This window comes from Ornithorhynchus anatinus, chromosome X1 (assembly GCF_004115215.2).
Source record: "Ornithorhynchus anatinus isolate Pmale09 chromosome X1, mOrnAna1.pri.v4, whole genome shotgun sequence".
Lineage (NCBI taxonomy): Eukaryota > Metazoa > Chordata > Mammalia > Monotremata > Ornithorhynchidae > Ornithorhynchus > Ornithorhynchus anatinus.
Genome location: NC_041749.1, coordinates 79,392,892 through 79,409,641, shown reverse-complemented (window position 1 = coordinate 79,409,641; position 16,750 = coordinate 79,392,892). Strand labels below are relative to the sequence as shown.

At 43.6% G+C, this 16,750-nt stretch overlaps 1 protein-coding gene across 6 annotated transcripts in view; it reads right to left on the bottom strand.

The window, feature by feature from the left end:
* Window positions 1-16,750, bottom strand: part of IQSEC1 (IQ motif and Sec7 domain ArfGEF 1) — a 661,275-nt gene that overhangs the window by 17,501 nt on the left and 627,024 nt on the right. For all 6 annotated transcript variants that reach the window (XM_029050996.2, XM_029051004.2, XM_029050998.2 and 3 more), the window contains 5 exons: window positions 15,389-15,555; window positions 12,021-12,160; window positions 10,094-10,123; window positions 7,208-7,333; window positions 5,422-5,521 (listed from right to left, as the gene is read on the bottom strand). In XM_029050996.2, coding sequence (XP_028906829.1) covers window positions 5,422-5,521; window positions 7,208-7,333; window positions 10,094-10,123; window positions 12,021-12,160; window positions 15,389-15,555 — 563 coding nt within the window. The remainder of the gene's footprint in view (window positions 1-5,421; window positions 5,522-7,207; window positions 7,334-10,093; window positions 10,124-12,020; window positions 12,161-15,388; window positions 15,556-16,750) is intronic.

Here is a 16,750-nt window from a genome sequence, read left to right as displayed (position 1 = left end):
TTAACAAGGAGGCAATTGCAGCAATTTAAGCACCAGATGGTACCAGTGCTTAATTTGTACTGGGAGAGGAGCACACCGGAATCTACTTCCTGGAGATGGGAGAGGGAGGGTGAGGTTTGAGGAACAGAATTGGCTGCCGCCCCTCCCACACAACTGTGGGGTTTCTGGCTGCCCCAGTCCACTTTCCTAGAATTCTCCCCTATAGGCATTCAGCTTCAGAACAGGTCTTCGGTCCTACAAGGCGTTAAAAAAAAATCAAAGCACTGGGTGGTTCTTGAGACAACCCCTCTACATTGTTTGTTTCACCCTTGGAAAAATTAAAATCACATTAGTTTGCTTAAGCTGCTTTGCTGTAGATAACTGTTAGATCTTTTTTAAAATAAAGGGGCTATACTCTCTTGAAGTTTGCTCTGCCCTATTAAGTGTCATTTAAGTCTGCTAAGCCTCCAGAGGTACAAGATGTGAACCAGATCACCCCTAAATAGTATTCTTAAAGGAAACGTTGAAGAATTTTCCTTTACTACACTTGGAATTGTCTTTCTGTCCCTCTCCAATGACCTTGGGCTCACACAGGGAGCAGCACCCTCATCTGTTATCAGCTAGAGGAGGAAGAAATCTTATGGGGGAACTGCTCACTGCTCCCCCACCTCCAAGTCAAGTTGTTGGCCTGTGCTTTTGAGTCTTGGCCTATGGTACCATCTCTGATGAGAAATGGGAAATAAGAACCTCTGCAGACCACCAGATTAGAGAGCCAGATATTGGGGAACTTTCTTGGGAGTGGTATGGAAAACATCTAGGAGCTGAGAGAAAAGGCCGTTCTGCAGGCTGGAACGCCAAGCAGTCATGACTTCTATCTCTGGACTCCATCTTATAGCGAAGAGAATCAGGGGACAGTCTGGGGACTCCTGGGGTTCCCGATCTCACTCAAGAAGCTCAAGATCTGAAAAGCCACTTCCTGGCAAAGTGAGAAGGCAGTAGCTATTTCTTTACCCACTGTATGACATTTATTATTAATAATAACAATAATAATTATGATATTTGTTAATCGCTTACTATGTGCCAAGCACTGTTCTAAGCACCGGGGTAGATACAAGGTAATCAGGTTGTCCCATGAGGGGCTCACAGTCTTAATCCCCATTTTACACATGAGGTAACTGAGGCACAGACAAGTTAAGTAGCTTGCCCAGGGTCACACAGCAGACAAGTGGCAGAGGCAGGATTAGAATCCACAGCCTCTGACTCCCAAGCCCGTGCTGTTTCCACTAAGCCATACTGCTTCCAGGGGGCTGGGAGGGTGTCCCCTAGCCTACCCGCATAGAGTTCCTCACCTGCAAACACCAAGTTGGCAGAAACATCTGCAGAGGGAATATGCTAACCAAAGGCATGATAAGTTGTTTCTGTCTCAGCAGGAACATCAATTCTCCCAGCTAGACACTCCTTCAAGCAATGCCATCTGGGATGTGTCATTTCTATTCCCCACCCATTCCCACCAAGGTCAGCATGTTCTAGACATTACTTAACTTGAACTAGCTAAATAAATAAATGAGCAGTGATGGCTCCTGGAGAGAGACACGCCTCCAAACCATGCAATCGTGCAAAATCCTAGGGTCAGGGAAGTGGGCCTGTCAGACAGTTCTTAGGAGGAGAGGGCCCAGGCTCTGTACAGCTCCAAAATGATCAGACCCTTAGGAGACCAAAGCAAAATCATCTGGTTTGAGATCAACCAAGGCTGAGGAACAGTAAAATTCAGTAATCTTAGGAGTGGCTGTCAGGGATACTGGACTGTTCTCTTCAACAACAACAACAATAAAAAGAAGAAGGAAAAGAATAAGAATAGTGGTTGAGCTCTTACTATGTGTCAAGCACTACACTAAGCTCTGGGGTAGATATAAGATAAGCAGCTCAGATACAGTCTCTGTCTTAGATGGGGCTCTCAGTCTAAAGGCTCTCCTCATTGCCTTTTCCTCCTCTTCCTCACCACCTCAGCGGGGCCCTGGATCCCACACAGGGCCAGCAGTCTGGCAAGAGCCACTGAGGATTTTCAATTCCAATTGGATAGGTTAATAGCAGTATAGAGGCAGAGAGACAAAGTATCAGAGCAAGCACAACATTTAGCTCAATGCAAGATTGAATCTCACAGGCTTATATGGTAAGGTCACTGAACTGAACTGAACTTTCTCCAAAACCCCCCACACTCTGTCAGATCTTTCCCTCAGCCTACAGGGAGCAGTCCTTTTCAGGCTCAGTTCTAGGCTGAGATTAATATTCCACCTACTAAACTACTCTCTCTTTCCCCCAGCCTGAACAGCTGCTAAAGCCTGGAGAAACTGAATTGAAATTCCTCTATGGTTCAAGCCGGGACGCCAGGCATGCTCAGTCATCAGGGTAGGTCTGGGTTGCTCATGGGATTGCCCAATTGAGATGCTTATGTTCCTCTGGGGGACAGGTCTGCCCCTTATATTTAATTGCTTTTCCTCCTCCTGCCCTTGATGTTTTAGCTTTTCACATCCCAATCATGCTGCAAACCCCTGACTGCTGCCAGGGAAGAACTGCAACTTCTTACCGATCTCCCCCGAGCCTGTCTTGTCTCTTTCTTCACCTTCCTCCCTTTTCACACAACTCTCTTTTGCAGCCACCCCTCCCTACGTCTCTCTAGATTACTTTAGGTGTAGAAGATTTCTCCCATCTGGGTAAAGCCAAGCATCTTTAGGAGAGATATGAAGGAGAACCTAAGGCATCTGATTCCCATCAGAGAGCTGGCCAATGACTGATTCCTCCTTCCCTGAATTCCCTTCCAGTCACCAAGCTGTGCAGTAAAATGCCAAGTGAAATCTAGAGCTTGAACACCCTGGTCAGAACGCCAAACATCACGTATGTATACAAAGGTTTATACCCTTGGGCCGGCTACATTTCTACACAAAGACACGAAGGAGGGATAAGTAGCTGTAATGGTTAGAAAGAGGACTTTTTTTTAAGGCATCACAGGCCCCCCCCTAAGGAGGAGGTCTTAGCAAAGCAGAATCAGGGGAGGAGAGGGATGATGCCAGTCTCAAATCAGCCTGAACTACTGGCAGAGGACAGCTCACATGCACCATTCAGGCCCTAGGACACCAGAGGCAGCCTCTGTCCATTTCTCCATGGAGAGGAGAGGCCCTGGAGTGAGGCATTTTCACTGACAGAACAAAGTTTTCTTCTGTACTTCTGCCTGATGACAAATTTTTTTAATAACCCAGTCAGGTGGAACAAGTTTGCAGAGCCAACTTTCTGATGGCGTTTGCCAATAAAGGGCTCGTAATAATCTTCCCAGCATTGAGACCATTGTCCCCAAACATTGAAGCTAGAGTCTCTCAGAGGCTGAGCTACTCCCTGGTTATCAGGGAGAACTCTCCAAGAGCTGGGATCACTGTGTCAGGTCACCAGAGAAACATTTAGTAAGATGCTGCTACTTCTGTGCTGTAAAGTTGTTTCTCCTACAGGTGAATCAAGGGTAAACAAATGAAGGAAGGCCTTTAAATATAATTCAAACAACTGAAAATAACATTTAGAGCCAAAGTCCATTGGAATCCTCAGTTCTGGGGAAAGTAGTGAGCAAACTCAAAGATTTGGTAAAAACGTCTGAACCCCCAAAACCCCATGGAATATAGCCTGGAGTCTCAGTAGCTTTTTCCCCCCACCTTAACCCTTCCATTAGTCCATGGCCCTCGAGACAAGTGCTACCCTATCCCCCCACCCCAACCAACTCCCTCCTTCCTTCTCCTGACACTCAAAAACCTTTACCAAAAAAGCTATACCCCTGTGCCAAATTCTGATAATTAAAATGACCTCTCCCCCAAGTGGCCTTGCCTGGCTGAACCCTCATTTCCCCACCTTATTCAACCTATCCTCTGCATGGCCTATGCTCTAAGCACTTTGATACTCAGCCCACCCCCACAGACTTTACATTTCCTCATTTTCCCTACTCCCTCTTCCTTCTGCTTCATTCTTTCACTTGGATTTTTACCTTTTATTCACTCCACCCTCAGCCCCACAAAACTTATGTACATATCTGCAATTTATTTTATGTCTGTCTCCCCTTCTAGACTGTAAGTTTCTTGTGGGTAGAGAACATGTCTACCAACTCTATTGTATTGTATTCTCCCAAGTGCCTATATTTAGGCCAAAGCAAAACCCATCTGCATTTGGACCAGGTCTTAAACATCTTGTATAGCCCACCCACAGACTAAGGAGTTTGTGGGGTGGTGGCTGGAATACTGATGGGCCATTGCGATGCTTTTATGCCTAGGTGGCAGTCCCAGCAGGCCGTGACTTCTGGAATTACAAATTCTTTGGGATAACTGGGCATGTGCAAAAGCATCAGGTATGCTCAACATGTGTCCCTCTTGGATAAATGAAGCTTGGGTCCCCCTTCCAGTGCTAACCAAACATGGGCTGAACTCAAACCACGAGGTGCAGACTCAACTCTCAGGCTGGGTAGGGGTCAAGACTAAGCCACTAATTTTCAACCAAGGCAGGACTCCATTAAAGAGAGTTTCAAAGAAAGGAGAAGTCCTGGCTCTTAAAAAACTCTCACTCTGACATGCTTCCTGATAAAGTTCAGAGAAACCATCTACTATTTGCTACATTCAAACAACACCCACAAGTCAACTGGAATTCTCAGGCTGGACCTCCACATACCTAGTTAATGCCAGGCAGTTATATAACCAACAGTGGGAAAACATTCATTCATTCATATTTATTGAGTGCTTACTGTGTGCAGAGCACTGTACTAAGCATATGGAAAGTACAATTCAGCTACAGATGGAGACAATCCCTACCCAACAATGGGCTCACAGTCTAGAAGGGGGAGACAGACAACAAAACAAAACAAGTAGACAGGCATCAATAGTATCAGAATAAATGGAATTATAGATATATACACATCATTAATGAAATAAATAGAATAATAAATATATACAAATGTACACAAGTGCTGGGGGGGGGGGAGGAGCAGAGGAAAAGAGGGCTCAGTCTGGGAAGACCTCCTGGAGGAGGTGGGGTTTCAGTAGGGCTTTGAAGGCAGGAAGAGAGCTAGTTTGGCAGATGTGAGGAGGGAGGGCATTCCAGGCCAGAGGTAGGACGAGGGCCAGGGGTTGACAGTGGGACAGGCAAGAACGAGGCACAGTAAGGAGGTTAGCGGCAGAGGAGCAGGGTGTGCAGGCTGGGCTGTATAAGGAGAGAAGGGAGGTGAGATAGGAGGGGGCAAGGTGATGGAGAGCTTTGAAGCCAATAGTGAGGAGTTTTAGCTTCATGTGAAGGTTGATAGGCAACTATTAGAGATTTTTGAGGAGGGGGGTGATATGCCCAGAGCGTTTCTGTAGACAGGGTGCAACAGAGTGCAACTTAAAAATTGGAAGGAGAAACCAATAAATGAGACAGACTTACATTGATTTTCAAAAAGCAGAACCTGCATTCCATAAAGGGAAAAGGACTGCCGGAAACTGTAAGTTACTGAATTCTTCTTCTTTTGAAATATCTTGGTAACCTGAAAACAGCAAAATTCACTGATAAGTCAGTCAACAGTAATTAGAGGAATTCCTAGCATTTTTAAAAATAATGACTTCTTACAAGGAGGTCAAAGTACTAGAATATCTTGCTGCTGCTTTTCTTTCAAATGAATGCTCTCACATGGAGAAGTAGCATGGCCTAGCAGGAAGAGCACAGATCTGGGAATCAGAGGACCTGGGTTATAATCGAGGTTCTGCCATTTGCCTGCTGTGTGACGTTAGGCAAATCACTTAACTTCTCTGCGCCCAGTTTCCTCAACTGTAAAAATGGGATTCAATATCTGTTCTCCCTCCCTCTGAGACTTTGAGCCCCAGGTGGGACCCAGACTGCATCCAGTCAGCTTATATTGTATCTATCCCAGTGTTTAGTACAGTGCTTGGCATATAGTAAGCACTCAAGTACCACAATTATTAAATGATGAAGCAAATTTCAGCATATATGAACATATATCACAATGAAATATCCTTTCCATAAGGGAAAACACTGGAATACATCCAAGGGCAGTGTCTATTGTTCAGCCCACATGGGACCCAGAACACTCACAATAGCCCCTCGTGCTAAAAAGAATCAGAAGATTTCTGTTCACTCAAGAACACAGAGCAAAAATAGCAGCTGGGACTCAGATGAGGCTCCCTGAGTGGTTTTCTGCTTCTGTCATTGTCAATAAGTTCAAGGTGGAAGTCCAAATCACTTTCCCATTTATGGGATCAATAATAAATTGCATTCTGAAATCATAAACCGGGTCCATTTCCAGGGTGTAGATCCCAAAGGAGGAGGAAAAAAAAACCAAATTTTCCTTTAAATAGTTTCTTCTAGTAGTATTTCATTTCATTTCTAGAAACTGAGTTTTGATATGCTACACTAACTGCCAAGGTTCACTGCATTCCTGACTCCTGTTGTGTAAATACAAACGTATATGGGCCACATAATATTTCAATTTCATTCTCAGAATCGAGCCCCAGTTACCTCAAAAAATACTGGTTCAATTCTCCCAATCTAAATCATGAAGTTAAACTGATTTGAGATGGTTTAAGTCTTCTTGTGTTTAAGCAGAGGATTGACTGGGGGGAGAAAACTAGAACCTGTCTAGGAAATCCTCTACACATGGTCCAGACACTGGAATGGTTTGAATTCTACTAGTAGGTGGTGCAGTGAGAAGAAAATACCTCTGACAGAAGAATTATCATTGTTATTGCTCTCTGTTGTTAAATTCCTAAATCAATGTGTACATGTGTGTGTATATATATATCTTTATCTTATCTTAGCTATTTTAGAATCTGGAACCATAGGTTTCATATTATCTATTTTAACTATGTATGTGTGTGTGCTTGTTTGTGTGTGTATAAGTAAAGCAAAGCTCAGGCTATGTATATAGCTTGAGTATTAGTCTTGATTCAATATTTTATTATGGAATGTGTGCAATGTTTGGATTGATATAGAAACCTCTGTTGAAGAGTCCAGTCAAGCTGCTTTTGATATTTGATATGGAAGTTGATAAGGATACACCTTCACAAAGGCACAACATAAATGGCAGCTGAACGGCCACAGAAACCAATGACTAAGGCCAAAGCCTAGATGTACTCATATGATGGCCTGGTCTCCAGGAAAACTTCACGGATGGAGATTTTAGTATAAAATGAATAAATGTTGGTTAAATACATACCACTAGGAGGTCATTAAATAAGAAGATTTCTCGTTGGTGCAATCCAAGTTTCTGGGGTTTATTTGGATCTGGAACTTCAAAGAGTCGGCAATAGCAAACAAGTCTCCGATGGGGTAAAGAGAGTACCTACGAGGGAGACAGCATCATTAGCATTATTTAGAAGACAACATCTCTCTCTCCCCTCTTGTTTTTAGCTCAACTATACTTGGTGCTGGTTTCACATTGTACATGAAGCCTGATTCCTCCAATGAAGCTAACTGCAGACTGATCTGGACATCTGTGAATCTTAATTTGACTTTTTTTGCCCCTGATCTGGAGGAGGGCAGAGGTGACAACTTGTAAAAACAAACAAAATAGTTGCTTGGGAACCTATAATGTGCATGTTTGAAGAAGAAATGAAGCATCCTTTAAAAAAAAATCATAGCATTGCCACTTCATCCAGCTCCAAATTTTCAAATCAGTGGTTCATATAGAAGACCCACACTCAGGTTATAATGGTTCAACTAGAGAAGACAACTGACTCTGGGCCAAGAACACTACATTTCCCAAGAGGCTCAGGTAATACCATTTTGGGAGAAGTATAGAGAAAAGAAACAGCCAGTAGAGGAGAATCAAAGTTTCTTGCCACAAGGTCAAAAGATCTAGCATAAGCAACATGAACAGAATTGTTTTGATTTCTGTGACTAAAAAAAAACAAACCAGGCAATTTTGACATTCATCAGTGAATTCATCATTTAAATTTGGGCTGTCAAAGCTCCGTAGGATTAGTGGCAAAAGGAAACAGGCAATCTGTTTTCTGCTTCTGACTTATTTCTTTGTCCTGACCTGGAACCCTACAGCTTTTCATTTTCTTCCTCAAAATATCCCCCTGGGCAAGTTGCAGAAAAATAAATTCCTTCAGGCTCAAGGCTTTATTTCTCTCAAATGAAAGGGAAATGATATTGCAAAACCATGCTTTAAAGGAAGGCTTTAAAATAAGAAAAACAATTTTGCTGCACATGAGAAAGGCATATCAGATTTTTGCCTTATTTTTAAATCCACTATTTGTGTGTATCTCACACCGTACCTTTTTTCCTCTCCTCCTCAGACTTTGAGCCCCATGTGGGACAGGGATTGTGTCTAACCTGATTATCTTGTATCTACCCTGGCATTTAATACAGTGGTTGGCACAGAGTAAGCACTTAAATACCATTACATCTTCTCATCTTCGCATCTCCTTATAAACACTCTTATTGATCAAGGGAAGGGAAGGGAAGAAAACTCTTTGTGTGCGGGGATCACATTTACCAACTCTACTGTACTGAACTCTCCCAAGCACTTAGTACAGTGCTCTGCACTCAGTAGGCACTCAATAAATACCCTTGCTTACTTGATCAGAAACAGGGTCAGTTTTCCTAAGTGCAAGAGCAATTGCTACAAAGCTGGTCTGCCAATATTATGATGATGATGATATTTGCTTAAGTGCTTACTTTGTGCCAAGCACCATACTGAACTATGTGCGGGTGCAAAGATATTAATTCACACATTGTCCCTGACTCATAGTCTACAAAATGAGTCAACTTACTGCACCAGAAATATAACTTGCTTAACTATTTCTAAGCTTACCCCAAGAGTATTCTTAAAAAGAATAATGATAATGATTGTAATCGTTAAGGGCTTACTGTGTACCAAGCACTGTACTAGGCTCTGGGGTAGATACAACATAATTAGGACCCACATGGGGCTCACAGTCTAAGTAGGAGGGAGGACAGGTACTGAATCCCCATTTTGCAAATGAGGGAACTGAGGCATGGAGACAGTAAGTGACTTGCCCAAGGTCACACACCAGGTAAGTGGCAGAGTCGGGATTGGAACCCAGGTCCTCTGACTCCCAAGTCCAGGCTCTTTCCACTAGGCCATGCTGCTTCTCAAGATCTAAGTGAAAAAGAACTGAACTTCACAGCAAGAGTCAGAGTAACAAAGGAGCAGAATCTTCACATTTCCCCAGAATTCATTATTGCTGCAACTGAGAAGGAAGATATTGCCAGAGAATGGGGCTCAGACTCTCAGGTTTGTGGCACATTTCTTTGACCTTCCCTGAAACTTGAGGTTTAGCCTGCTTTTTCGTTAGAGTTACTCAGCGTTCCCAGATGATGTTCCTATGTAGAGGAATGTGTGCACCTCCAACTGAAGATCAATTTCAGGAGGCTCTTGTGTTTGAGGAGTGAACTCTGAGTGCCAAGGATCCGTAGGGTCAGATCCCAGAAATTTCCTTCCCCCCACACGCACACTTTTACAGATTGGGGTGTCACTAGATGCTTAGGAATGGAACTATTTTATATCCTGCGCTATTCACAGAGCTGTTGTTCAAAGGCAGACTGCAGAATCCTGAAAACAACATAAGCCACAAGTCATGGAACGAATGCTCTCCTAGGCTGGGCTGCCTGGCAAAGACAAAAAATTTGAATAAAAAGCTAGCTTGTTAGCAGCTGATTTGTGAGACAAGCAAACAACTTCATGCAGGGCCCAAGGACCAGGACATTCAGCAATTCCTGGGCTGTGTTGCCAAGATTCTCCCAGTGATAGAAATGGCAAATGTGTCTTAATTGTGGCCAACTCCTGCTTTTCTTAACCACTGCAACTCATGCCATCTGTTTGGGCTTTGAGGCTGCAAGAAAGATTTTTAACTCTTGGGAAATCTTCTTGTCGAGCAGTAATGAATAGCTGAGATTGACTTGCCATGGGTTTAACCAAACAGACCAAGGTGAATTAGCTCATAAGGAAATAAAAAGTACAGCCCTAACTCTTAGGGAGGCAAAAAATCTGCACAGAAAAGTGAAAGTCAATAGCAGGGTGAATGGTTTCTATAGACAGAGTGCAAACTGAATTGTATTTAAAAATACCTACACAACCAAGTCCATGATGTAGGGATCCAATCTGCAGTAGAAAGACACATGCAAATACATTACAAAGTTGAGAAAACAAACAATACCACTCATATGTAAAGACTGTAACAGGGTTAAATTCAAATCAAATCGATTGGCAAAGCCATCCCTTTTTATTACTACCCCTGTGTAAGGCAGCATATGAGGAGGATCTCTTTCAAAAACTTATCCTGATTAACGAATCAGTACCACATTCCTGGAAAACTGAGAGGGCTGTGACATATCATTGGCCCAGGGAGCAGCAAATCATGTTCTTAGGTGCCAGTGACGTTGGGTAGGGAATGGAGGTGAGGAGGTGGCCTGTAGAGGGGGTGCCAGGAATCCAATCTGGGAGAGGTTAAGTGGTTTTCCTAAGCCCTCATGATACATTATCGGCAAGGTCAAAATTTAATCTCCGAAGTTGTGGATTCCTGAGCCTATTTTCTCTCAGTCCTGACAGGACATTATGTTTCCTAGATGTGTATTAAAAAAATAAAAATCCTCAAGCAAATGCAAGTCCTCATACAAACTGGGGAAATCATTATTTCCAACCATGAACTGTAAGGACAAGCCATTTTCAGCGGCTCTTTCGGTAGCTGCAGTAACATTCCAGATTTAGTTAGGGTCTTTCATCTGGAAGACTACTGGTGCTCTACAGATAGGTGGTCATAACCCCAGTAGAAAATGTCATTCTGGGACCCAGGTAGGGACTCAAGAATTATCATTGGCCCACTGACTTGAGCTATCAAATATGGGACTTATGACATTCCTGGAAGGCAAACTGACTCCAACTCTGGCCCTCAACCAAGGGAGAGATTACCCAGAAAGAACCTTCTGCAACTCCTAAAACCTAAGCCCTCAGCAGCAGGGCCACTGGATAATCTCTAACACTATGGCAGTTCAGTCACCTTACTAAACCCCAATAGGAGTCAAGACAGCCCCAAGTACCAAACAGGGGGCAACGGACAATATAATTTTGGTGAAATAGCTGACATGGCATTTGCTTCTAAATTTAACACTTCACTTCTCTGCTTTCTACAACTTCAACAACACTGACGTCTCCCCTTCGAATGATGTCACAGTCATCGAGGGTAGAGGAGAGCAGAGAGTACAGAATTTCTGACAATAGGAGTAGCTGCAAATAAACTAATTCTCTCGGTGGAGTGAAATCACTAACTCACTAGTCTAAGAAAATGAAACGAGACTGTTTTAAAAAAGAGAAGGAACAGCCGATATTGGTTGCCTTATGTTCAAGCTTTCCAAGGTCACTCCACGTTAAAACCAAATGCAGTACTCCCGGCACAGAAACTTGAATTCCAATAGCCAGAGTAGTCTGACTGCAAACCAACTCTCAAGGTCTGTAGTGGGGGAGGTAGGGAAGCCAGGAGGTGAAACAGGCTTTTCTCAAGGCATTACTCAGCCACAAATTGATCCAGCCTTCATAGGAGTTTATTAGAACTGCTTAAAATGCAGGTATTTCACCCTGAACTTCCAAATGAAATAGTGGCAGGAGACATTTGCATGTGTGATGAATAGACTCTTATAAATACTTTTTTGAAAATGAGGGAAAATAAACACCAGCACCCAACTGCAATGTTTAATATTCATAACCATGCCTTTCAAAGACTGTGTGCTATATTAGGATTGTCGGGGCTTAAGGCAGACAAACCAGCCTCTGCAAATGGAGTTGTTGGGGTGGAGGCTACATGGGGGCAGGTGGAGGAGAAAGAGGGAGAAAGACGAGGTGGCAGATGACTCCACTGACATGCATTCCATCTCCTGGTCACTGTTCCACTTTATCAGCAATTATCAAAGGAGGCTTCAGGGGCGACCTCTGATTTGTAACTCTCAGACACTTAACAACCAGGACAAGGTTCAGCCGAAGCCACAGGATCCAGAGGCAAACTTACTGGTTTCTTCCCAACAATAAGCTTCTCCACCTTCTGGACCTGGGAAACATGATCCTCATTTGTCTTCAGCTCCCTCTTGCGGATTCGTTCATAAATCCCAATGAGCATCTCCCGGGGGATGTCCTCTCCATCATCCACACCTACAGAGGCCAATACACTCATTACAGCTGGGTCTCAGAGTGATCTTGCTCCATACCTGTGGACCCCTACCCATAGCCACCATACAAGTCAGGAGTGAAGTGAAATCACTAAATCACTAGTCTAAGACAATGAAATAAGACTGTTTTAAAAAAGAGAAGGAACAGCTGATATTGGTTGCCTTATGTTCAAGCTTTCCAAGGTCACCCCACGTTAAAACCAAATGCAGAACTCCCAGCACAGAAACTTGAATTCCAATAGCCACTCATCTACAGCAATGGAGATCCACGTGTTGGATGAATCTGACCTCTCATGGTCTCAGCCAGGATCAGGTGGAGACCAGGGGAATTGGCTCAGTGTCACCCAACTGCCCTCACCAAAGACCTGAAGCTCATCCCTTTTGTGTTCTTCATTTATTTATGGCAGGGAAAGAATCCCTGAAGCTCCCCGCTTCTATTCTCCATCCCAAACTTCCACCCACTTCTGCTCCTTCGCTTTCCTCCCCATCTCCTCTCCCCTTCTCTCCTTGCCTACTAATTGTATTCACTCAAACTCTGAAGTATGCTATAGATTTTTTCACCTAATATTAACAGCCCCTCATGCTATAAAACAAGTCACTGCAATAAGTACGTCCATGGAGACAGAGGGATATTCATGATTTAACTCATCTTTCCAAGTACCATTTCTCATAGGCTATTTAGACTGTAATAGTCTTCCAAGAGGTCATACAGTCTATTTCTCTGCATCCAAGAAGGATTCAACTTAACCCAGCCCAGGCAGAGGTTCCCTCTTTCATGTTCTTAAAATCTCCAAGGAGAGAGATGCTACAACTTCTCTTGACAACCTACTCCAGGGCTGAAGAACCCACAGAAAGTATAAGTCCTCTCTCAAATATAACATTCTTCAGGAAACAGCACCATGGAGACTTGAACAACAGTTCATAATAATGTTGGTATTTGTTAAGCGCTTACTTTGTGCAGAGTACTGTTCTAAGCCCTGGGGTAGATACAGGGTAATCAGGTTGTCCAACGTGACGCTCACAGTTAATCCCAATTTTACAGATGAGGTATCTGAGGCACAGAGAAGTTAAGTGACTTGCCCACAGTCACACAGCTGACAAGTGGCAGAGCAGGGAGTCGAACCCATGACCTCTGACCCCGAAGCCCAGGCTCTTTCCACTGAGCCACGCTGCTTCCCCTAGCCACGCACAGCGGGCAAAATAAGCTGTGAAGAAACTCAACAGGGGCATTACTCAGGAAAAGTGAACCCTGGGGTTGAGGTCCCCATGATCCATCCATCACCCTCATTTCCACCAGAGATTTGAGGTTGTCACATCAGGCTGCTGACTGAATTAGCTTAATCTTTTCCTTTTATGTAGTGCAAAGCCATTCTATATGACTTAGCACTATTAGACACAACCCTACTAGGAACAAAGAACAAGGAACAAAGATTGTTAAACCTCAGACTCCTTTCTGTCACCTTTGACTCCTTCAGGAGGCTTCAGAAGGTGAAGGAACCCGATTGCTGCTAACAATCCCTCTTCCTCTTTTAGATGCATCAGGTTGTCAATCCTTAGCACATATTGCTTATCCTACTGAATGATCAGTCTACATTTCCTCAAGAACCTGGATGGTCAATCTTGCTGATAAATCAGATTCCCATGCTTCACCTCCATTACAATGCAATACCCTCCGTTTGTCTTTTTTGGCAGCAGATTTGGAAAACAATTGCTCGCCTGTGTTTACATACTTGAAATTTGCTCTACATATCACATTTCCTTTTTGTTTCTGAAGGAGGCTCAGATTACGGGAAATCCTGCAAAATGCTCAATTCCCAATCATCCCATTTCTCCCACAGGACAGGCTCCAAGGCAGACACTAATTCCCACCTGCTCTGTTAAACGAAAGCAGCTTTTCTTTTCAGATACTGATGGCCACCACGAGGCATGAAGGGATCTTTACCTGGTAAGAAACTCAACTCCAATTTTAATTCTCACACATGCCACTTCCTCGGCCCAGATTTCAGTCATACCACATCACCCTGGGTGCCTCGCTCCTGACTTACCTTGCGCCTCAGTGGGGCAGACAGCATACAAGCAATGGCAGCAGGGGGCCTTCACAAGATTTACAATGGTGAAGCTGTGGTTGCTGCCACTATGGCAGTGGCTGTAACTGTTGGACTCTGAGCTGCGGGGGCCCCAAAACACTGCTCTTCTAGCCACAGCACTCTACTGCGTTTTTTAATTTATTTTGTATTTATCCTTCCCCTTTATGCATTTTTGTGTTGTTTCAGGTTTCCTTATGTGTCTGTCACCAGTCCCCTCTCCCGACTTATTCTTAGATTGTGAGCCCTTTGGGGGCCAGAGATCATGTTTAATTCCCATTTGTGCCTTTTTTCCCATCACCTAATTCAGTGTTTTACACAGAGTAGGTTTTTAATAAACACTACTACACTACCACCAGATGATAAAAGGAGGAGGAGTAGCTAGATAACTTATAAAAAGGGACCAACTAATCACAACCTGTTCTCTAGAGAAGCTCTAAAATTCAAGAAATGGGTACATTACAAATGGCGGGGAGTCAGAAGACCTGGGTTCTAATCTCAGCTCCTCCACGTACCTGCTGTGCGATCTTAGTCAAGTCACAACTTTTCTGTGCCTCCATTTCCTCATCTGTAAAATGGGAATTCAATATCTTTTCTCCCTCCCCCTTAAACTATGAGCCCCATGAAGGATGGGGACTGTGTTTGACATGATGATCTTGCCTATGCCAGAGCTAGTACAGTGCTTGGTAAACAGTAAGTACTAAAGTACCATAATTATTATAATATGGGGGGGGGGAGGGGGAGAGCATTGATTAAAAAAAACTCAAGTGTGCACACACTGACATGTTTGATCATTTGTATTCAGTGAAGAATACCGAAAATTATTCTCTAGGTTTACGACAGGTTTCAAAGATCAAGGGGTATTTTTATACAGTCTTTTTTGGTAAAAGTTTAAAATAGGTTTTAAAAAGTAAACATCTATAAAAAACAATTTCCAATAAAAACATATTTAAAGAATTATAGCTATAGCCAAAAATAGCATTGTTGGGAAGTTTCTTGTAACCAGATTTGAGTGTGCCTTATGCTTCAATAACTACAATCTAATGGGTCAGGGTTTCACTAAAAAAAGAAAAAAAAAGTAAAGCATAGGCAAGCCCAAGAGACATAACCCTAGTAAACCTGCTCACCTCTCAGATTCTTGACGAAATCTTCCAGCTTCATCTTACGCTCTGGTTTCACATTGGGACTGTACATGTCTGTGTTCAACAGGATGATGGCAAAGGCCAGGATGAAGATGGTGTCTGGATTTCGGAACTGTCTTACCACCCCTGGATTACAGATGCAATATCTCTGGCTAAAGAAACACCCCCCCAGCAAAAGAGAAGAGAATCAGAGTCCTGTGGAACTACACATTGAGGGGTGGATCCATAGCCTTAGAGTTAATTTTCCCTGCGATAAACTCTCTGCATTTGAAGTCACTTTCCTTCTCTTTCCCAGTGCTACATTCATTCATTCAACTGTATTTATTAAGCGCTTAATATGTGCAGAGCATTGTACTAAGCACTTGGGACAGTACAACAATAAACATTCCCTGTCCACAACAAGTTCACAGTTTAGAGGGGTAGGGGGCAGGGGAGACAGACATCAATACAAATAAAATTACAGCTATATACATAAGTGCTGTGGGCCTGGAATGTCGGGGGGGAAGGGCAAAGGGAGCAAGGCAGTTGACACCAAAGGGAGTGGGAGATGAGGAAAGCGGGGCTTAGTCTTGAAAGGCCTCTTGGAGGAGATGTGCCTTCAATAAGGCTTTGAAGCGGGGGAAGTAATCGTCTGTCAGATTTGAAGAGGGAGGGCGTTCCAGGCCAGAGACAGGATGCAGGCCAGGGGTTGGAGGTGAGACAGGAGAGATCGAGGCATAACGAGAAGGTTAGCACTAGAGAAGCAAAGTATGCAGGCTGGTTTGTAAAAGGAGAGAAGTGAGGTGAGGTAGGAGGGAGCAAGGTGACGGAGTGCTTTAAAGCCAATGGTGAGGAGTTTTTGTTTGATAACGGAGGTGGATGGGCAACCACTGGAAGTTTTTGAGGAGGGGGGTGACATGTCCTAAATGTTTTTGTAAAAAGATGATCCGAGCAGCAGAGTGAAGTACGGACTGGAATCGGGTGAGACAGGAAGGTTGGGAGGTCAGCAAGGAGGCTGATGCAGTAATCTAGGATAGGATGAGTGATCGTATTAACAGGATAGCAGTTTGGATGGAGAGGAAAGGGCAGATTTTAACGATGTTGTGAAGATGGGACCGACAGGATTTGGTGATGGATTGAATATGTGGGTTGAACGAGAGAGGGGGACTCAAGGATAATACCAACGTACGGATTTATGAGATGCAAAGGATGGTGGTGCTAGTCCCGCTACTCCCTCCCTCTGCTCTACCCTCTTCCCCTCCCCACAGCACTTGTGCATATTTGTATATATTATTTATTACTCTATTTTATTAATGATGTGTACATATCTATGATTCTATTCATCTTGATTGTATTGATGCCTGACTA